Source organism: Phacochoerus africanus, chromosome 15 (genome assembly GCF_016906955.1).
Source record: "Phacochoerus africanus isolate WHEZ1 chromosome 15, ROS_Pafr_v1, whole genome shotgun sequence".
NCBI lineage: Eukaryota > Metazoa > Chordata > Mammalia > Artiodactyla > Suidae > Phacochoerus > Phacochoerus africanus.
In genome coordinates, this window is record NC_062558.1 from 46455911 (window position 1) to 46478969 (window position 23059).

A 23059-nucleotide genomic window follows, 5' to 3' on the forward strand; every position below is an offset into this window, starting at 1 on the left:
TTAGCCTCAGCCAATATCTTGACCCGAGTCTCATGAGAGACCTGAGCCACATATGCCCAGCTAAGCCACTCCTGAATTCTTGACCCACAGTTACTATGAGAATAAATCAGTGTGTATTGATGTTTTCAGTTAATGTGTTATACAGCAACAGATAACTAGTATAGAGTTCCTCAGAATTTAGAAGATCTAGGGGTGGAGGAAACAGGTTCTGATCCAACCTTTTTTTGGTGGCTGGGTTCTTCAGACCTCAGATCCTCAGTCTGTGGCCTCTTGGCTCTTCCAGGAGCCAAAAAGATCTGCACCCAGCTCTGCAGACTGGCGGAGGGTACAGCTGGACCACCTACCTCAGTGGGTACAAAAGGTTGTGTGCGTGTGTGTGGTGAGTGGATGAGGAGTGATGTATTAATTTGCCAGGGCTACTATAACAAAATACCACAGACTAGATGGCTTAAACAACAAATATTTGTGTTCTCACAGTTCTGAAGCCTGGAAGTTCAAGATCAGGGTGCTGGCAGGTTTGATTCCTCCTGAGGGCCCTGTCCTTGGCTTGCAGATGGCCACCCACTCGCTGCCTCTTCCCATGGCTGTCCTCGTGTGCAGTGCACCCCTGGTATCTCTTTGTGTGTTCAAATTGCCTCTTATAAGAACTCCATAGAAGAGTATCGTCCACCCTAATGGCTTTGTTTTAACCAAATCACCTCTTTAAAGACCTTAAGTCCAAATATGGTTACTTTTTGAGATATTGAATGTGAGGGTGGGCACCTTTCAGCCTGTACAGGGGATGAGAGCTTAGTTTTGTCTGAGCCAAGGGACTGCCTGTAGTGGGAGGAGCATAAAAGAACTGGGTGTGGAAACAGGATCCATGATCAGAGGAGGAGAGTGAGGCTCAGGGTAGCTGTCTACCCTGAGTAGAGGACTTTCTGGGAAGTAGAGGAGCCAGGACCCAATCATACAGTGCCTCTACCCCTCTAGAGTAGGCAGAGAGTCCAGGATGGGTTTCTGTGGCCAGAGCTTCTTTGGGAGGCCCAGTCACCATGTAAAGGCCTGGGACCAGCAGGAACTTGAACACTGGAACTTGGGTACCAGCCCAGCCCAGCACAGGGGACCTGTGAGAGAGAGAGCCAGGGAGGCAGCCGTGAGGACCATAGTACAGGCAGGCCCAGGGCCAAGATGACATTGAACCTGCACTTCCTTCCTGGACTTCTCTTTGCTGGAGCCAGGTGTTTGCCCACAGACTGTGGACAAACCATCTCCACACAGCCTCAGCCTCTGAGAAATATTCCTAGTTTCTGCAGTAACCCCTGACCTCTTCACTGTCTGGTCTAGTGAACAGTCTCTCCCCATTCTTTTCAACTTAATTGACATTTGTACAACTTCCTACTCCCAAATAGCAGAACTCACATTCTTTGCAAATGCACATGGAACGTTTACCAAGATAGACCCTGTTCTGTGCTATAAAACAGACCTCAATGAATTTTAAGGAATTGGTGTGAACCTCTACCTTAAGAAACTGAAGGAGAAGAAGAAGAGTAGGAGGAGAAGAAAAAAGACAGGGTTGGGGGAGGAGGAGTGTGAGGAGGTTAGTGAGACCCAAAGCAAGTGGGAAAAAGGCATAAAAATCGACATGGAAATCAAACAAATGGAAAACAAAAACGATAGAGAAAATCGCTGGGGAAAAAAAGCTTATTGTTTGAGATCGATATAATTGATTAACCTCTAGCAAGACTGGCCAATAGAAAAAGAAAGAAAACATACCACAGAATTTACATCACTGTAGAATCTACGGATATTTAAAACATAAAAGGGGGAGTTCCCATAGTGGCTCAGTGGTTAATGAATCCGACTAGGAACCATGAGGTTGTGGGTTCGGTCCCTGGCCTTGCTCAGTGGGTTAAGGATCTGGCGTTGCCGTGAGCTGTGGTGTAGGTTGCAAACGCAGCTCGGATCCCGTGTTGCTGTGGCTCTGGTGTAGGCCGCCGGCTACAGCTCCGATTCGACCCCTAGCCTGGGAATCTCCATATGCTGAGGGAGCAGCCCTAGAAAAGGCAAAAAAAAACAACAAAAAACCATAAAAGGGAATACTTGAAACAACTTTATGCCAGTAAAACTGGTCATGTAGATGAAATGGACAAATGCCTTGAAAAGACATAATTTATTACCAAAATTCATTCAAGAACTAAGAAATACCCTGAATACCTCTTTATCTATTAAAGACTTTGATTTTATGTTGAAACCCTTCCTACAAACAAAACTTCAGACCTAAATGGTTTCACTGGGCCTGGAAATCCCATCAGATATCTGAGGAAAAAATAATACCAATTCTATACAAACTTTCAGAAAATTGAACTGGAAGAAATGTTTTCCACTTCCTTCTATGAGGCCATTAATTCAACTGATACCAAAACCAGACAGTTGTATTTCAAGAATAGAAAAACTACTCTCCAATATCACTTACCAACATAGAAACAAAAATTCTTAGCAAAATTTTGGCAAATTGAAGTGAATAACATATAGCAAATTTGCTTTATTTTGTCTTTCTGGGATTCTCTTTTAATATTTTTAAAGATTTTTTATATTTTTATTAAATTATAGTTTATTTACATTGTTGTGCATGGGGATACATTTATTTCACCTTCAGCTTTGAAAAATAGTTTTTGCTGGCTATAAGATTCTTTTTTTTTTTTTTTTTGTCTTTTTGCTATTTCTTGGGCCGCTCCCGCGGCATATGGAGGTTCCCAGGCTAGGGGTTGAATCGGAGCTGTAGCCACTGGCCTACGCCAGAGCCACAGCAACGCAGGATCTGAGCCTCGTCTGCAACCTACACCACAGCTCATGGCAACGCCGGATTCTTAACCCACTGAGCAAGGGCAGGGACCGAACCCACAACCTCTTGGTTCCTAGTCGGATTCGTTAACCACTGCGCCACGACGGGAACTCCTCTCCATCATTTCTGATGAGGAGGCAGCTTATCAGTTTTATTGGGGTCCTCTTGTATATGATCACTCATCTTTGTTGATTTCAAGAATTTCTTGGAGGAAATTTCTGCTGTGGCTCAGTGGTAACAAACTCAACAAAATTTCTGTCATGGCTCAGTGGTAACAAACTCAACTAGTATCCATGAGGATGCAGGTTCTATCCCTGGCCTCACTCAGTGGGTTAAGGATCCGGTGTTGCCATGAGCTGTGGTGTAGGTCGTAGAAGTGGCTTGGATCTTGAGTTGCTGTGGCTGTGGTGTAGGCTGGCAGCTGTAGCTCTGATTCGACCCCTAGCCTGGGAACCTCCGTATGCTTCAGGTACGGCCCTAAAAAAAAAAAAATCAGAAGGGTGGTAACATATGCTAAAATATATTGAATCACCTCAGGTTTCCATATAATGAGAGTCTCCTACTTTGGAATGTCATCTTTCCCTTAAATTCCTGTCCTTGGTCCTAAGGATCATTATCTTGCTGACTTTGAATGCAGGCCTCATTTTGTCTTTCACTTAATGACCTAAGACATATCTCATGTTTTTATTTATTGTTTTATAATTGAGCCAGCCGGCTTTGTTCCATGATGTTCTGATGGATTTCTTGAGTGATCATTAACTTGGTGTGTTCTCCCAAAGTTCCCTAGTGTTCCCCCTTTATCTATGGTCCTCTACGGGGTTCTGCAACAACTTGCATAACTATCTTAATCTGTCCCTATCCTTACTATGGTGTGTGTGGGTGTGGATCAGTTTGTATTTTTCCTTTGTGGAGTCTGTTAAGCATCTCAGGTTTGTAGATGAATGTCTTCATCACATTTGAGGAGTTTTCAACCATTTTTCTTCAAATAGGTTTTCTTCCCCTTTTTCTCTCTCCTCATCTCTGGTGTTCCCGTTATACATGTGTTAGTGCACATGATGGTGTATTGAGGTCTCCGTTCATTTTTCTGCATTCTTTTCTCTCTCTGTTCTTCAGATTGTATAATCTCTGTCCATCTGTCCTCACGTTTGCCGGTTCTTTTTTTTTTTTTTTTTTTGTCTTTTTGCCATTTTATTGGGCCGCTCTCGTGGCATATGGAGGTTCCCAGGCTAGTGGTCAAACCGGAGCTGTAGCCACTGGCCTACGCCAGAGCCACAGCAATGCCAGATCCAAGCCGCATCCACGACCCACACCACAGCTCACAGCAACGCCGGATCGTCAACCCACTGAGCAAGGCCAGGGATCGAACCCACAACCTCATGGTTCCTAGTCGGATCCATTAACCACTGTGCCACGATGGGAACTCCATATCCATTCTAAATGTAGTAGTTTGCATCTACTAACCCCAAACTCCCAGTCTATCCCACTCCTCCCCTCTCCCCCTTGGCAACCACAAGTCTGTTCTCCATGTCTGTGAGTCTATATCTATTCTGTAAATAGGTTAATTTGTGCCGTATTTTAGATTCCACATATAGGTGATATCATACAGTATTGTCTTTCTTTCTTACTTACTTCACTAAATATGAGAATCTCTAGTTGCATCCATGTTGCTGCAGATGGCATTATTTCATTCTCTTTATGGCTGAGTAGTATTCCATTGTATATATGTACCACATCTTCTTAATCCATTCATCAGTTGATGAACATTTCAGTCACTTCGATGTTTTGGCTGTTGTAAATAGTGCTATGATGAACATATGGCTGTGTGTATTTTTTTTTTTTTTTTTGGTCCTTTTAGGGCTGCTGCTGTGGCATATGGAAGTTCCCAGGCTAGGGGGTTGAATCAGAGTTTAAGCCACCGGGCTACACCACAGCCACAACACTGCCAGATCCAAGCCACATCTGTGACCTACACCATAGCTCATGGCAATGCTGGATCCTTAACCCACTGAGCGAGGCCAGGGATCAAACCCGTCTCTTCATGGATGCTGGTCAGGTTCCTTAACCTCAGAGCCACGATGGGAACTCTTGCATGTATCTTTTTGAATCATAGCTTTATTTGGATATATGCCCAGGAATGAGATTGCTGGATCATATGGTGGTTCTATATTTAGTTTTCTAAGTATCCTCCTTACTGTTTTCCATAGTGGTTGTACCAATTTACATTAGGAAGGGATTTTCTCACAGAGGCCCTCAAGGAAGCACAGCCCTGCCAACCCCTTGATTTTAGACTTCTGGCCTCCAGAACTGTTAGAGAACAAACTTCTATTGTTTTAAGCCACCAAGTAATTTGTTATGGCATCCTCAAGAATCTAATACAGACATCCATATGAAATTTTTTTAAATAAAAGAACTTTGATCTACACCTTGCAGTATACACAAAAAATTAACTCAAAAATGGATCATAGGGAGTTCCCATTGTGGCTCAGCAGTAATGAACCCAACTAGGATCCATGAGGACTCGGGTTTGATCTCTGCTAGGTCAGTGTGTTAAGGATCCAGAATTGCTGTGTCTGTGGTGTAGGCTGGCACCTACAGCTCTGATTCTACCCCTAGCCTGGGAACTTCCATATGCCGCAGGTGCAGCCCTAAAAAGACCCCCCCCAAAAAAAAGGCTCGTAAAGCTAAATGTAAAATCTAAAACTATAAAACTTCTAAAAGAAAACATAGGAAAAGAAAATCTTTGCAACCTTGGGTTAGGCAAAAAATTTTTTTAGGCATGACACAAAACATACAATCAACAAATCAAATAACAGTAAACTGAACTTCATCAAAATTAAGAACATCTGCTCTTTGAAAGACAATGTTAAGACAATAAAAAGACAAATCACAGATTGAAAGAAAATGTGTAAATCACATATGTAATAAAAGACCTGTATCCAGAATATGTAAAAAACTCTCAAAACTCTGGAAGTTCCCGAGTGGTGCAGTGTGTTAAGGATCCAGCATTGCTGCAGCTGTGGCACAGTCTGCAATTGCAGCTTGGGTTCGATCCCTGGCCTGGGGAATTTCCACATGCCACACGCATGGCCAAGAAACAAAACGAAAGAATGTGGAGTGAAAGAAACCAGTCCAAAAGAGTACGGAGTATATAAAATTTTAGACAATGCAAAATCATTTATAGTGACAGAAAGCAAATCAGTGGTTGCCTGGGGATCAGGGAAGGAGCAGAAAGAAGGGCTTACCAAGGGCATGAGGAAACTTTTCGGCGGTAGGGATGGACAAGTTCATCATCATGATGGTGGGATGGTTTTCCAGGTGTGGCTATATGTCACATCTGATCATATCGTCCACTCTAAGTGTGTACAGCTTATTATAGTCAATTACAACTCATCAAAACTATTTAAAATAAATGATGTCATATGTCATAAGACATAACATAAAACAAATTTTTTTACTGTCTTTTTAGGGCCACACCTGTGGCATGAAAGTTCCCAGGCTAGGGGTCAAATCAGAGCTGCAGCTGCCAGCCTACACCACAGTCATAGCAACAGGGGATCCGAGCCAGATCCTTAACCCACCGAGCAAGGCCAGGGATTGAACTCATGTCCTCATGGATCCTAGTCCGGTTCGTTACCCCTGAGCCATGACGGGAACTCCATGACATAATTTTTTTTTTTTTTTTTTTTTTTTTTGCTTTCTAGGGCCGCACCCATGGCATATGGAAGTTCCCAGGCTAGGGGTCCAATTGGAGCTGTAGCTGCTGGCCTATGCCACAGCCACAGCAATGTCAGATCTGAGCCACATCTGCGACGTACACCATAGATCACAGCAACAGCGGATCCTTAATCCATTGAGCGAGGTCAGGGATGGAACCTGAGTCCTCATGGATGCTAGTCAGATTCATTTCTGCTGAGCCGTAACGAGAACTCCCCATGATATAAATTTTTTAAAAAAGAGGCTGCTGTGCTGAGGGTTGGAGGCCTTGGTGACAGAAGGCAAAGCCCATTCTGTCTCCTGCTTTCCTATTTGCATCCTTTGGAGGGCCAGGGGTACATGGAGCTCTGATTCCCCCAGGTGTACAGCACTCACCCAAGCACCTGAGCCCTGTGCTTAGAATGATGAGAATGATTTTTCTTTGTTTGCCCCATGTGCCTCCATCACTAGAAGCTCCTTGAGAACAGCTCCTGGCTTTTATCACTGTATATTCCTACCTCAGGGCCTTTGCACAGGGCGTTTCCTGGCCCAGCGGCACCTGTCTCTACAGTCTTCACTCATTCAATGTCCTCTTCCTCCAGCTTTTGGCTTACAAAGCATTTCATGGACCTGCAGTCACCCCACACCCAAGCCCTGCCTTTAAATTAGGTCTTACCTTTCCTTCTCATATTCCCTCGTTACCATGTACAGTTACAGCTCTCTGACTGTGGGCTTATCTAGGATCTGTCTGTGCAGCTGGGGGTGTCTTCTCCTTCCTCTCCAACACCAAACCTGAGCTCCAGCTGTGAGTGGGCACCCAGCAAACGTGGTTTTGGGACGAGCGGGGCCGCTCCCTGTTCAGAGCTCGGCATGCCTGGGCCACAGAGCCGGCATTGAATCTCCTGGGGATTCAAATCAGCCACGTTCCACCCAGCAGGAAAACTTCAGAGCTGACATTAATTCAGACCCCACGTACATGATTCTTACTGAGTAAGACATCGAGACAATCTCGCCCTTTGTCGGAACTGTGGGAGTCTTACTAACTTGTAGAGAGGAGCGAGTCTAAAATCAGTCGCTTTTTGAAACCATCAACTCAAGAAATTAAGGATTCTGTCAGCGTGCCCTGAATTTCTGGGCCTGGCAATTAATTCCTTCTAGATTAAAGGATTGTTGTGTTTCTAATACATTATTATGCGCAGTGGGCTTGCTGTGAATTTTAAAACTTTAACTAGAATCCTCATTAACTGGGACCTTTTATCTGTGTGCAACTTCTAGAAGAGGCCAGTGGCTAGAAAGTGAGCTGACACATCCAAAAAAAAAAAAAGGCTTTCCAGGGGGTGTCCTGATGTACATTCAACCCAGAGAGTTGTCCTCTCGCCAAACAGCAACAGGGCCATTTCCTCATAATGCACCAGGGACAGGCTGGACATTGTATGTCTGTATATCACTCTGCTGAGTCCTCACCTGCCCTGTCAGGTGGCCACGGGTGTCATTATCTCCAGTTTATAGGTGAGGAGCCTGCGTTTGGTGAAGGGAGGTGAGATCCTCTGCTGAAGCCCTGGGTGGCCCAAGTCTTTCTGGCCTCCAGCCCCGTGCTGGTCCCCTTCCACTGCATCCCCTCCTCCCTGGGTGGTGAAGATTAGAAGGACGAGCCCCAGGCCTTCTGAATCTACCACTCATCCAAGAACCAATTTGTTGCAGGAAGGCAGACCCCTTCCAGGACAAGAGCATGGGCTCTTGTCTAGCATTTGGAAATGAATTGTCCGAGGAGACACACGTGCTGACAAAGCAGAAGACTTTATCGTGAAGGGGGCAAAGAGCAGCAGGTTGAAGGAACCCAGGAGAACGGCTCTGCCACGTGGCTCACAGTCTCAGGTTTCATGGGAAGGGGCTTCGTTTGCAGGTTGTCTCTGGCCAGTCGTCTTTTCAGCCCCTGTTTTGTTGGGCTCAGCGTTCTTCCTGGTGGTGAGCGCGCCTCTCAGCCAAGATGGATTCCAGCATCAGGGATATTGGGCAGGTGATGGTCCCTCCCAAATCCTCCTGGTTAGTCTTCAGGGCAGCAGCCTGTTCCTTAGCAGGGCCTCCTGCTATGAGACAACTCATGCCGGCGGCTATTATGGTGCCTGGCCAAGGTGGGTGGCTTCAGTCAATGGTCCCCTAACAGTGCCATCTCAGAGTGGTACCCACGGCCACTCATGTGCTAGGAGAGAGGCTCCATCAGGCCTTGGGGAGCCAGGAGGCTATAGGGAGACATGGAAACCCAGCCGTGTGGGAGGCTGAGGGTGACCCAGAGGCCAGGGGCTCCATCCTGTGTCTGGGAACCTCGGGGTTCTCTCAGGCAGGGTCTAGCCTAGTTGTACTTACTGCAGAACCTGAACTCAGCTGCAGCCCTTGAGAGATTTCCAGGACCTGGGTCAGACGGTGGCTGAGCCTCCTGAATTAACCTGGATCCCCTCAGCATTTAGCCAGTCCTCCTTTTTTGTTCACGTGGGTTTGTACACATAGCGTGTATTTCCTCACCCCTACGCTGGGCAGGTGCAGAACCAGTACCCGCCCCCCCCCAAACCTGGGGCAGGTCCCTGGGAGCCAGGGATCTCCCTCTAGAAATTTAGAAACTCAAAAAGGAATAAGCCAGGAGCTCCAGCTTCCCAAAGAAAATACCCCCTCTCAGCTCCCCAGACAAGAGATTGGAAGGCAGGTAGCCCGAGAACAGACGCCGGCCGGGAGCTTCCTTCTTCCGGGCCCACGGCGCCCGCCTGCGCCTGGACCATGAGGCAGGGGGGTGGGAGCTTGGCATCGCACAGAGCTGCTCACGATATTCTTCTCAGGAAAAATAAAATCCAAAGGAGATTCTGCCACAGGCTGCGTCATGGATGAACCTTGAGGACATTATGCTGAGTGAAATTAGCTGGTCACAAAAAGACAGACACTGTACGATTCCACTTACGTGAGGTTCCTGGAGTGGCCAAATTCAGAGACAGAAAGTAGAAGGGTGGTTGCCAGGGGCTGGGAGGGGAGGGATGGGGAGTTTGTGTTTAATTGGGACAGGCTTTCAGTTCTGCAAGATGAAAAGGGTTCTGGGGATGGGTGGTGGTAACAGATATACAACAATATGAATGTGCTCAATGCCACTGAACCGTACACTTTAAAATGGTGAAAAGGGTCAATTTAAATTATGTTCATTTTGCCACATTTTTTTAAGTGAAAAAACCATCTGAAATTCCCCTTTACCCAGCATCCTGCTATTCCCATTCTTCCACTGGAACCTGGCAGCAACATTTGGAGGTAACTTCTACTATTGTCCTCATTTAATAAGTAAGAAGACCAAGACGAAGGTGACATGAGCAGCCCAAGCTCACCCAGCAAGTAAGTGCAGGGCCAGGGCTGGGCTGTAGGACCTGCTGTCTCCCGACCCGGAGCCCTGGCTGCCAAGGGAGCCACCCCCTCCCTGCCCACTTTCCACAGTTCTGCTCTGATTCCCCTGCCAGGACCCAGCAAACAGGATCCAGATGGTGGTTGGTGGTTCCCCCGCTGACCAGGCTGGGGCTGAATTTGAAACCCCTCTGCCAAGGTTTCCAAATGCATCCCAGACTTCTATCCTGGAAGTGCCTGGTGCCCTCCTGCTGGGGCAGTGGCGGATGGAGAAGCCACGCTAATGGCCTCATCTTAACTCCCTCTTCTACAAAGACTCTATTTCTAAATAAGGTCACATTCTAAGGGGTTAAGACCTCAACATCTTTGAGGGGGACACTACTCAACCCATGATGCTGTTATCCCTCTCAGTCTCCCTGGAGCCCAGGGGGGAAAGTTCCAAGGGTCAGGACGTTAGCAAAGTGAAATGGTATTGCACATACCCTCGAAGGTTTTGTGAATTTACAGCCATCATTGACATGTACCAAATGCTCGCTGTGTGCCAGGTCCAAGGCCTACGTGCTCCCACATCCTTAGCTGCAGGGAGGCTGCTATCATCCCATTTTATAGGTGGGCACCACAGCTCTCATTTAAAGGAATGACAGGCTCAAGTTACTGCAGTTGGAGTAAAAGGCAATGCCTGGGGAGTTCCTATTGTGGCTCAGTGGGTTAAGAACCTGACATAGTGTCCTTGAGGATGTGGGTTCGATCCCTGGGTTAAGGATCCGGCATTGCCATGAGCTCTGGTATAGGTCACAGATGCGGCTCAGATCCCATGTCCCTGTGGGTGTGGTGTAGGCCGGCAACTGCAGCTCCAATTCTACCCCTAGCCTGGGAACTTTTATAAAAAGAAAAAAAAGGCAGTGTCTGGGAATTCAGGCAGGAGAGGAGGTGTGCTGGGGAGGTTGTTTCTACCTCCTAAAAATCTCCAGAATCTGGTGCCTTCTCTCCATCTCCACGAGACCTCCTGTGTTGGTGGCCTAGGGCCAGTGTAACAGAGTACCACAAATATGGTGGCTTAAAACAACAGAGGTTTATCCTCTCACACGTCTGGAGGCCAGAAGTTAGGATGTCAGCAGGGCTCCGTCTCAAGGCTCCAGAGGGGGATCCTGCCTGCCTCTTGCATCTTCTGCTGGCTCCAGGCATTCCTTGCCTTGTGATTGCACCTCCCCCCCATCTCTGCCTCTGTCTTCATGTGGCCTCCTCTTCTCTGTCTCTCCTCTGGGTGTCCTTTGTAAGGACATTTGTCATTGGATTTAGGGCCCACCCAAGTAATCCCTGACACTCTCATCTCAAGATCCTTAATTTAACTACATCTATGAGACTCCTTTTCTGATTAAGGACACATTCATAGGTTCCAGGTCATGGGCATATGTTTTGGGGGTCACAGTGCAACCCCTCCTTTTTTATTGAAGTTGAGTTGATTTACAATGGTGTGTTAGTTTCAGGGGTACAGCAAAGTGATTCAGTTATACCCAGACATATATCCCTTTTTCAGATTCTTTTCCAGTATAGGTAATTACAGAATATTGAGTAGAGGCCCCTGTGCTATCCAGTGGGTCTCTGTCGGTTATCTATTTTCTATATAGCAGTGTGTATCATTAATATTCAACCCCTGCTTCACAGCCCCAGCCGCCATCATCCAAGCTGGGCCACTGCAATTGCCCTTCCTTTGAGTCTCCAGTGTCTGCAGCCAGAGGAATCTTTCAAAAGCAGAGAGCAGGAGTTCTCGTTGTGGCTCAGCAGAAATGAATCTGACTAGGAACCATGAGGTTGTGGGTTTGATCCCTGGCCTCGCTCAGTGGGTTAAGAATCCAGCATTGCCATGAGCTGTGGTGTAGGTCGCTGTGGTATAGGTCGCAGACGTGGCTCAGATCTGGCGTTGCTGTGGCTCTGGCGTAGGCTGGCAGCTATTTGGACCCCTGGCCTGGGAACCTCCATATCCTGCAGGTGCTGTCCTAAAAAGCAAAACAAAAACAAAAACACAGCCAAACAAAAGCAGAGACCAGACCCTAGTCCCTTCCTACTTGAAATCTCATAGGCTTCCAGAGCCTCAGGAAGCTCCCTCAGCCTGGCCCAGCTGACTTCTCAGACACCTACCCTGTTCCCACCACACTGACCTGCCCAGGGTTCCTGCAGGGGTCTGAGCGTGCTCTACCTGGGATCCTTCTCCTGGGCTTCACCCAGATGACTTCTGCTCATCTGCCAAGTCCCAGTTTAGATGCCCCACCCCTCCACCTGCCTTGACAACTGATTCAGAGGCCTGAGCTCCCACCACCTCTCCAGACTGAGAGCCTAGCCGCAGCAGGGCCCACCTCACCCACATCCATCTTGCTCCCTGCATAATGGCTGCTGACTGCCACAGGGCCATGGGTGGTCCATGGCTGGACCTTTCCTCCCACCTCCCACTCCCAGCCATCTTCCTTCCCCAGAGTCCAGGGGAGCACTTTTTTCCCCCGCCTTTAAAATCTTAAGTTCTGTTCGAATGTGTGTGTGTTTCATATATAACAGTTTTATTGAGATGTCATTTACATACTGTACAATTCACCCATTTGAAGGGCACAAGTCAGTAGTTTTTAGTATGTTCAGAGTTGCACAATCATCACTACAATCAATTTTAGAACATTTTCATTATCCCCAAAGGAAATCCTATACATATGAGCAGTCATGACCCATTTCCCTCCAACTGCACCCCCTCCCCAGCCCCAGGCAACCGCACACCTGCTTTCTGTCCTCATAGATTTCCCTGTTCTGGACACTTCATACCATTGGAGTCATACAATATTGGCTCTTGGTGTCTGGCTTCTTTCACTTAGCATAAGATTTTCAAAATTCATCCACACTATAGCATGGATGCCTTTTATTACCTGAATAATATTCCATTTTTTTGTATAGACCACTGTTTATCCATTCATCAGTGCATGGACATTTTGGTTGTTTCCCCTTTGGGACTATTACGAATAGTCATAATTTGTGTGCAAGTTTTTGTGTGGATATGTTTTCATTTCTCTTGGGTCTATACCTAGGGGTGGTGAATGTGGTTTTTTCAATTAAAATAATTTAAATTTTAAATTTCAAATGCAAAATATTAGAGATCAACAAAGCAACAAAGTAGAAGCAAGAAAATGCAGACACACCCATAATCCCCACAAACAAAACTATCTGGTGTCCAGCCCTGCAAAGCTCCCTTTGCTCATGCTTACTTATATGGTTTGGGGTTTTTTTGTCTTATTTCTAGGGCTGCACCCACGGCATATGGCGGTTGCCAGGCTAGGGGTCTAATCGGAGCTGCAGCCGCCAGCCTACCCCAGAGCCATAGCAAATCGGGATCCGAGCTGTGTCTGCAACCTACTCCACAGCTCACGGCAATGCCAGATCTTTAACCCAGTGAACAAGGCCAGGAATCGAACCCACCACCTCAAGGTTCCTAGTCAGATTCATTAACCACTGAGCCACGACAGGAACTCCTGTTTACTTATATGGATCATGATCAGGCAGCCGTGTATGTGGAAACTGAAAACTCCTGACCCTTGCAGAAGACAGCCTGTGTCCACATGTGACTATCAATAAAGAACTATTCAGTGCAGATTAGAAAAGAAACCAGCTTTAACTACAAAGGGCAAACAGCTAAGCATTTAGCTAACAGCTAAGAAAGAAGGAGGATTTTCAGCTGCCTGGATGTGGGGGCAAGGTTTTCAAGGGGGGCGGAATTTCTCTTTCCTTGGCCAAAAAAAAAAAAAAAAAAGGCACTCAAGGAAGGGAGGCTCAAACCCCAAACAAAAACCTGGGGAACCATTTCATCAAGGTGGATGGATTACAAGTGATTTATTTTCTTTTTGAAAAAAATTTCATGATACGATATGATTGTAGTATTTTACCACAATAAAAATTCTAAGAAAGCTTTGAGGGGATTACCGAAGAAAAAGGATAATTTTTTAAAGCCCAGAAATTCTTAAGAAGAACGCAGCTAAAAAGGCCTTTTTTGTTCTTTTATAGTTTCTTCCAAGAACAGGCTCACTGAGATAGAGGCTGAGTGAGCAGACAGCCGCAGACCGGAGGGAGTCTATGAATATCCTAACTCCAAGAACGAGAGTTGCGTGTGAACACAGAGGAACAAGCAGGTAAGAAAAAGCATTAAAGGTGTCTCTCTTTTAAACGATTGTGAGGGGAGAAAACAGAAATTCTTAAACCATTCATGACCAGTAAGAAAAGCTGAACCTCCATGTTTGCTTTCTTAAATATCTTGCTGCATATCCATTCCCAAACTATGTTTTTCATTTGGAAAAATAATTCTTATAAGCATCCCTTCTTAAATAGTGATTAATAATTCTAATACTTAGGCTCAAGTGTCTTAAGAAGAGTCCCACTTATTCTAAAAAGTATCATTAAATAGAAACACATACTTGTCTTCTCAAAAGCACATTCTAGAGGTGGCTGGATGCCTGGCACAAAACTACTGCTTCCGACTCCTTCATCTGGAACAGACCTTCCTAAGGGACCACAACACCCTTTTCCACCCATCTAAAACCTCTGTCTGAATCCCTAGCTATTCTCAGTGGTTCAGAAGCGGATCTTTCTGTGCTGGTTCAAATCCAAGACGCCACCTAGTGACAGAGCTTCCTAATTGCAGGCAGAGTACAACTAAAACTAGCACCAGTTCTACAAAGAACCAGATCCCTGGGTCAGCAAAGCCAGTCAAGATAACAGTAAATAGGAGCTCGTCGTGGCTCAGCAGAAATGAATCCGACTAGCATCCATGAGGACTCGGGTTCAATCCCTGGCCTCGCTCAGTGGGTTAGGGATTCAGTGTTGCCGTGAGCTGTGGTGTAGGTAGCAGATGTGGCTCAGATCCTGCGTTGCTGTGGCTGTGGTGTAGACCCGAAGCTGTAGCTCCAATTGGACCCCTATCTTGGGAACCTCCATGTGCCACAGGTATGGCCCTAAAAAGACAACAACAACAAAAAAAAGTAGCAATAAATAGGAGTTCCCGTCATGGCTCAGCAGTTAACAAACCCGACTAGCATCCATGAGGACACAAGTTCAATCCCTGGCCTTGCTCAGTGGGTTAAGGATCTGGCATTGCCATGAGCTGTGGTGTAGGTGGCAGACGCAGCTCGGACTTGGCATTGCTGTGGCTCTGGTGTAGGCTGGAGGCTACAGCTCCGATTGGACCCCTAGCCTGGGAACCTCCATATGCTGTGGATGCAGCCCTAAAAAAAAAAAAAAAAAAAAAAAGGACAAAAAAAGAAAAGTAAATAAACTATTCAGTCTAGTTTTGAGTCAATACAATAGCCCTCCTAGAGAAGAGTTTTGAATTTCAACATGGGTTTTCTTTGCTTTAGCCCAAGAGTCTGTCTAACATAAGCATTTCAGGCAGATTCTTCCCCAATACTCTCTTTGCCAAAGACTGGTTCTTCTTCTGTCAGATCCTTAGGCTGCTCAGATTTCTCATTCTGCAAACCACATACACAGTGCCTCAGATTCATGGGGGTCCTTTTCCCTGAGCAGCAGGTAGATGCCAGGCCGTGGGTAAGGAGCTCGTTTATTTATTTTTATTTTTATTTTTTTGTCTTTTTGCTATTTCTTGGGCCGCTCCCGCGGCATATGGAGTTTCCCAGGCTAGGGGTCTAATTGGAGCTGTAGCCACCAGCCTATGCCAGAGCCACAGCAACGCGGGATCCGAGCCACGTCTGCAACCTACACCACAGCTCACGGCAACGCCGGATCCTTAACCCACTGAGCAAGGGCAGGGATCGAACCCACAACCTCATGGTTCCTAGTCGGATTCGTTAACCACTGCGCCACGGGACGGGAACTCCAGGAGCTCGTTTAAATGCTACTCTTAACAACCTACCCTGAGACAAGTGCTGCTCTCCCCATTTTCCAGGCAAAATCACTGAGTCTCAGAGAGGGGAAGGCCGAGGTTACACAGTGAGGAAGATAGAAGCAGGATTGAAAATTCGCCCTGAGCAAGCCAGTGCTGCCCCCCGTCCCCTGCCTTCCTTTGATCTCTCTGCTCTCTCCACATCTGTCTGCCTGGGTGGCTCCACTCTGACCCTCTCTCTGTCCATGTCAGGCCTGCGACGTTAGGGCTCAGTTTCTCTTGGTCTCTCTCAGTGTTTATCTCTCTTGTCTCTAACATTCTCTTTCTCTCTCTCTTTTATCCTCCCTCTCTCTCTCACCTTCCTCTTCTCTGTCTCTGTTTTCCCTCCCCCCTCTTCCTCTTCCTCCCTCGTGGGATCAGGGGAGCACCCAGCCAATATCAGCTTCTTGTGGCTGCAGCCTGCGGACACGGGGAGGCAGCCCTGGCTCTCTGCCAGCCTAACTCGGGAGCAAGCCCTTCCCTCTGGCCAGGGCCCCCACCTCCCCATCACCTCTCTGAATAGCCTCCACTCAGATGTGTCATGAATAACCAGGAGCCCTGGGCCAGGCCTGCTGAGGACAGGGGCACAGGGTATTTCCTGGCAGAGCAGGGCAGGGGCTGCCTCTTAGAGTACAGCTGGTTCAGAGGTGCTATCTCATTGTGGGTTTCACATGCATTGCTTTTCTTTGGAGTGAAGTCGAATGCCTTTTCATTCTGAGTTGTCTGTTCATAATTTTTGTCAGTTTCTCTATTTGGTCATTGACTGATGTTATTGATTTGTAAGAGCTCTATATATATGGAGGAAATTAGTCTTTTTATCTGATTGATATGTTGCAGATTTTTTCCACAGTTAATCATATTACTCCTTTTCTATGTAGAAATTTTTATGTACTCAAATATATCCTTTATAGCTTCTGGGGTATCTATCTTTCCTAGTACTCTTATAAAGACTACAGAGGAGTTCCTGTCATAGGTCAGTGGTAACAAACCCGACTAGTATCCATAAGGATGTGGGTTCAATCCATGGCCCTTCTCAGTGGGTTAAAATCCGGCATTACTGTGAGCTGTGGTATAGGTGGCAGATGTGGCTTGGATCCTTCTTTGCTGTGGCTATGGTGTACACTGGCAGCTGCAGCTCTGATTCAGCCCCTAGCCTAGGAACTTCCATATGCAGCAGGTGTGGCAAAGAAAGAAAGAAGGAAAGAAAGACAACAGAAAGGGCCTAGCCTCTATTTATTATCTACCAGGGGAACCAGACAAGTCAACAGAGGGCTGCTGCACAGAATGCTGTCGGCTATCAGTGGGGAAGCCCAGTGGATATGTGTCCCAGTCTTGGGGGTAGGCAGGGAGGGGATGCTGTCTGAGTTGAGACCGAAGGGGAATGGACATTGACATGCAGAGGAGACAGGATGGGGAAGCCCTGCAGCCAGCTGGAGAGCACAGGGTCAGTGGGGAGAATGGAGACTTTCTTTGGTGTCTGGGGTCTGGGGTGCAGGGAGGATAAGCAGGTCAGGCCACATTCTGTCCTCAGTCTGAGGGCTGCAAGGACACTGAAGGTTTCCCTCACAGGGAAATGCACCCATTCGCCATTGGGAAGATCCAAAGGACTGGAAGGATCAGAGGGGAAGGGAGAGGCCACTGGAGAGACTGAGGCCACATCCCATGAAGGGTGGGGAGGCTGGAAGGGACAGTGCAGCTGCACAGATGGAGAGGATCCCGACTCAGCACCGAAGGGCTAGAAGGAGGGCAGGGCAGGAGAGCCTGCGATCCAGGAGCTTGAGGGGTGTACATCCCCCAGATGCTGTCCATCCACCGAAGATTCCCCAGGCCAAGCCATTGCCTAGAAATCCAGTTCCCCTGTGCCCAGTGGCTCCATCTGCCTGATGGGACTGCCCACGCATGATTTATTCCAGCATGGGCCACCCAGAGCCCCTTGGTCAGCCAGTGCCAGGCATGGGCAGCAGATGGAAAAAGAGGCAGCTGGGCTGGCACCCTGGTCCTGCCCCTTCTGTCCAGTCCCCCCAGGAGCTGAAACAAACAACCTGGGGTCTCTTTCCCCGAGTACGCTTCTCTCTGTGTCTGTCTCTCTGCCTCCCTGTCTTTCCTTCTGCCTCTCTCTGCATGTCTCTGGCTCACTTGTCTCCCACCATCTCTGGCTTTCTGGCTCCTTTTCTCTCTCTTTCTCAGTATCTCTCCATATCTCTCTCTCTCTCTGACTCTCTCTCCCTCTTCTCTTCCTCCTCAGAATCACTTCCTCAGAGGTAGAAACCATTCATCCTGAGGGTGTCAGATTGGGCAGACCCACATGTTCTTGGCCCAGCAGGCACCTCCTGAGACTGGCAGGGCTGGCAGGCAGCTCCAGAGCCTCTGCCCTGAGTGACTCCTCTTGTCTGCCCTTGCAACTGCCAAATAAAGTTAATCCTCAGGGACTTGTGGCCGCCATTCCAGATGTGTCCAGCAGGGGGAGGGTTTCACCTTAGTATGGCTGGGAGATGGCCACTTCTCACCCAGAAGGTCCTCTCGCTTGGCAGACTTTGTTCCTAAACCTTTGGTTACCAAGCATCCCCCTTACCAGCCAAAAGTTCCACTACCAGTGATTTAGGGTTAAATGAGGAAGAACCCCTGTTAACTGCCCTCACCAGTTAACAACATGAAATGTATCAGTCATTAACACTCTAGTATAAATGAGCCAGCAGCTACTCTCTCTTACTCCTCAGCTAGGTGGATGCTGCTGAAGGAAAGGTTGTCAGTCCATTTTTGCAGGAGGAGAGATATTGAAAGAGAAGCAGAACAAGGGATCCCCAAAGAAGGGAGGGGGGTCAGAGGTGGGGAGCAGAAAGGAGGGGATTTAGGGGGAAGGAACCAGAGGAAGGGAAATGGGACAAACATTGCTAAGGGGCAGGACTCTCATTTGTCCATTTCTTCAGAGGCAACAAAGCACAGTCACAGGAAAGTCTCCAAGTTTTTTTTTTTAAGTTTTATTGAAGTAGAGTTAATTTACAAGGTTGTGATAATTGCTGCTGTACAACAGAGTGACCCAGTCATACATATGCACATAACCATTCTCTCTCAGAATATTTTCCCACCTGGATTGTCAGAGAATACTGGATAGAGATCTCTGTGCTAGACAGCAGGTCCCCGCTGGCCAATCATTCTGTTTACCTCAGTGTGCATATGTCAATCCCAAACTCCCAGTCTATCCCTCCCTACCCCCACCTGTCCCCTTTGATAACCATAAGTTTTTCAAAGTCTGTGGAAAGTCCCCAAGTCTTGTATCCTTCCCATCCAGTTCCAGATGGGGACACTGAGGCCCAGAGAGAAAGCCTGGCAGAGATCATGCAGACATCCAGGTCTCCTAAGTCCAAACACAGGCTCCCTGTCCCGCTATGCCTGCCTGTGCCACGCCCTGCCACTCTGTCAGTCTCCCCCACCCCCAGAGGATTCCTGAGAAGGGCAGGAAGGTCCTCCAGGAGCCCTAATTTATGATTTTCCAACAGCTTCCTTCCTCCCACCACTCGCTTCCAGCCCCAATCCCCGCTCCCTGAGGAAGGAATGAGCTGGGTGAGAAGGGCAGCTCCACGGAGCATAAATAACCTGACTGGGCAGCTGCAGGATCTCTGGGTCCCCCAGTGCCCCCCACCCCCGACCCAACAGGGTGCCCCCCACTCTGGGACGAAGGGGCCTGCCGGGCCAGGCCTCTAGATCAAAGGCACAGAAAGCAGGCATTGTTCCCTAACCTGGAAGGCTGGGGCCCCGGCCCTGCCCTTTGTCTGGGCAGAGGCTTCTGAGGCCACTGGCACTGCCTGGGCCCCTGGGGGCTGCTGCCATGGGTTCTGGGTACCTCCAGCCCTCTTAGGCTGCTTCCTCCCCCATAGAATGGGGGATATGGGTGCTGATCAAGTGGGGCACAGGGCTCTTATGGGGAGGCGTGCAAGCAGGGCTGATATGATGGGAACCCCCAGCCACGGAGGCTGTGCCCTGGGACACGGGAGGAGGAAAGAGGCCCGGGGGAGCTGACAGGGAAGGGAGACTGTGACCCATGTTTGTTTGCTGATGAGGAGAATAGCATTTCCTGTTTGGACTAGGCCGGGTGGATGTGTCAGCGCATCCACACCAGAAGGGCTGTGTTTCCTGTACCCCACGGCCTGCTCTGGGCAGTGTGTGTGTGTGTGTGTCCGAGTCCGTGTCCCTGTGGGGCCCACACGCGTGTGTGTGGGTGCAAGTGCTCTCTCTCACCTCATCAGCTCCCAGGTAGGAGTTTAAATCTGAGCTGAGTTCTCTTTTTGCCCAAAGAAGCCCCCTGCAAGGCTGAGCCAGAGGGCGGCAGTGTGGCTGGTGTGTAAGCGCTCAGGCCGGCACCCATCAGTCACCAGCCCGAGGGGACATCAGGGAGCCCCACACCTGGGGATAACAAAGCAAAGTGAGAAGAGGGCAGGCGACAATGCAAGCAAAATGCTTAGCACAGCTCCTGGCACACAGTCAGTGCTCAGACCGGAAGCTGCTGTCGTTACTGGAGGTTGTGGTCTGGTTTTGGCAGCCAAGAAGATCAGGCCCCCAGGGAGGAGGCTCCGCCCACAGGGACCTCGAGCCAACAGGCCCCTCTCCTCCACATCGCAGCAAACACTGAAACCTCAAATGACCAAATCCAGGTCTCTTCAGCATTTCCTGCCCTTCCTGCTCTGGGAGGAAAGATGGCCAGAAAGTAGGCTGACATCCACCAGGAAAATGTACCCTTAAAAGGGGGCTTCATACTGTGTCCCAGGACCACCAGAGACCCAAAGCTTTAAAATTGCCTTTAAAAAAATTTGAGGAGTTCCCGTTGTGGCTCAGTGGTTAACAAACCCCACTAGGATCCATGAGGACACAAGTTCAATCCCTGGCCTCCCTCAGTGGGTTAAGGATCCAGTGTTGCTGTGAGCTGTGGTGTAGGTCGCAGATGTGGCTTGCATCTGGCATGGCTGTGGCGTAGGCCAGCAGCTACAGCTCTGATTCAACCCCTAGCCTGGGAACCTCCATATGACATGGGTGTGGCCCTAAAAAGAGAAAAGACCCCCCCCAAAAAAATTGAGGCATAGCTTATTTTCAATATTACGTTCGTTTCTGTTATGGTTATATTAGTATAGCAAAGTGATTCAGTTATACATATATATATTCTTTTTCAGATTTTTTTCCCATTATATGTTTTTAAAAAGATACTGAATATAGTTCCCTGTGCTATAAGTGGGACCCTGTTGTTTATCTGTTTTATATAAAGGAATGTGTATCTGTTAATCCCAAGCTCCTAATTTACCCCTCCTCCCCCACTTCCCCTTTGGTAACCATAAATTTTTTTTCTATGTCTGTGCATCTGTTTCCATTTTGTAAATAAGTTCATTTGAATCACTTTTTAGAGTCCACAAATAAGTGATATCATATGCTATTTGTCTTTGAATTACTTAGTGTGATAATCTCTAGGTTCATCCATATTATTGCAAATGGCAATATTTCATTCTTTTTTATGGCTGAGTGGTATTCCATGGTGTATATATATGTATCACCTCTTCTTTATCTACTCATCTGTTGCTGGACATTTAGGTTGCTTCCATGTCTTAAAACTTCCTTTTTTTCCCCCTCAGGCAGGGAAATGAGGCTTAGAGAGGGCAGGCAACTTGTTTCAAGTCACACAGTGCTCAGTGGTTGGTCTGGAATGAGGCATAGGCCTATGGGGTTCTGAGCCTTGTGCTCTGAGCTCTAGCTGTATAGATACATGGACCAAGGGACTGTAGCCTCAATAAGGACGGGACCCCCTCTGAGGTCAGCATGTTGATAACAGCTTTTCCTGGGAGTGTCCTTGACTAGAGAAATTCCTCAGTGGCCTGGAGCTCCCATGAGCTTGATGATAAAGGAATGTATATGCCATTCATCACAGGAGCAGCTCGGATGTGTCCCAAACAGACCTGGCAGTGCGTCCTCATTCTGTGGCCCTCCCAGGTTCTTCCCAGGATGGAAGCCACTGCCCAGCGCTTCCCCTTCCTAAAGAGCTGCAGGCCCTTCAAGTGCCATTTGGGGTGTTGGGTTTTGATCCCGGCACCTGACCAGGTCTCAGCTGGGCCTGGGGTCCTCTCAGGAGATGGCCCCTTGAGAGTGACAAGCTATCCAGGGGATTAAGTCAATTAAGTCACTGATCTAATTGTGTCAAAACAAAAGCTAATCAGAGAGGCACAAAGCTGCTTTTCTTGGGAGTCAGACAAATGGCACATAGTAGGTACTCCAAAGTCACAGATGGAAGGTAGGGAGGCATCTCCACTAGGGGGCAAAGTTGGCACCATGACGATGTTGTTGGAGGATGTGGGGAGCATTTGGGGGACCACGTGAAGCAGGAGACAGTGGGTGCCTGGGCGCTACTGTGATATCTTATTCCTGCCCACTCCCCATAAGGAACATGCAACTGTCCTCCTTACAAAGAAAAAGTGGGGCTCAGAGAGGGGCAGGCCTTGCCCAAGCTAACATGAGCAGAGGGAGGGTTTGAACCCAACTCTTACTGCCTGCCCCCTGGAGGGACAGGAGTGGGCTCTCTCCACCGGCACACCCTCCATGTCTCTGACTCAGGCTGGGGCCTGGTGCTGCCCAGCCCGAGTGAGTCTAGGCGAGGCAGTCCCGGGAATCAGAGGTAGGGCCAGCATACCCTCTTGCTGGACTATTTCTAGGAGAGATCCTGGATCTGGACAAGCCACAGCTGGATCCCATGGGACAGGCCGCTGGGGCACCACCAAGCCAGCTGGCAGGACAGCATGCACCTCAGCCCCAGCAGAAGGTGGTCAGGCACCATCCCAGACTTTTGGAAGCTTCTGGGTTCCCTCTGATGAGAGCTACGGTCCCTCCGCATGAACACGCACTCCTTTCACAAACACAGTCATCACACACATGCACACTAAGCATCACACACACCCACCATGCACACACACATGTTAGACTTAGATGCATCTCAGTGGGATTCACAGCCCTCAGCCCTGAAGATCCCTCGTAGCCCAAGTGGAGTAACTCCACTCTAACCCAGTCCTTATTTGTTACAGGTGGGGAGACCCAGCCCCAGGCACACTGATGTCTGCACTCTTCCCTAATTGTGCTTGAGAGCTGAAATGCCCTCCCAGAAGTCAGGAGACCTGGATTCGAATCCTGGCTCTTCTAACCACTGATGGAGAGCTGTAGCTAGAGGAGGGTCTCCTCTCTGCCTCAGTTTCTCCAGCGGTAAAATGGTGGCAAGTGTGGACACTGGCTTGACTGGGGTC

The 23059-nt window shown here is 48.2% G+C and overlaps 1 protein-coding gene across 2 annotated transcripts in view; it reads left to right on the forward strand.

Annotated features, from left to right (window-relative positions):
* EMID1 (EMI domain containing 1) overlaps window positions 1–23059 on the forward strand; it is a 72556-nt gene that overhangs the window by 4595 nt on the left and 44902 nt on the right. The window contains exons 1-2 of one of the 2 annotated variants that reach the window (XM_047761421.1): window positions 9811–9883; window positions 13925–14049. In XM_047761421.1, the coding sequence (XP_047617377.1) occupies window positions 13994–14049 (56 nt within the window). In that variant the 5' untranslated portion in view covers window positions 9811–9883; window positions 13925–13993. Of the gene's footprint in view, window positions 1–9810; window positions 9884–13924; window positions 14050–23059 lie in introns of those variants that run through there. The other variant, XM_047761420.1, reaches the window with a different exon arrangement.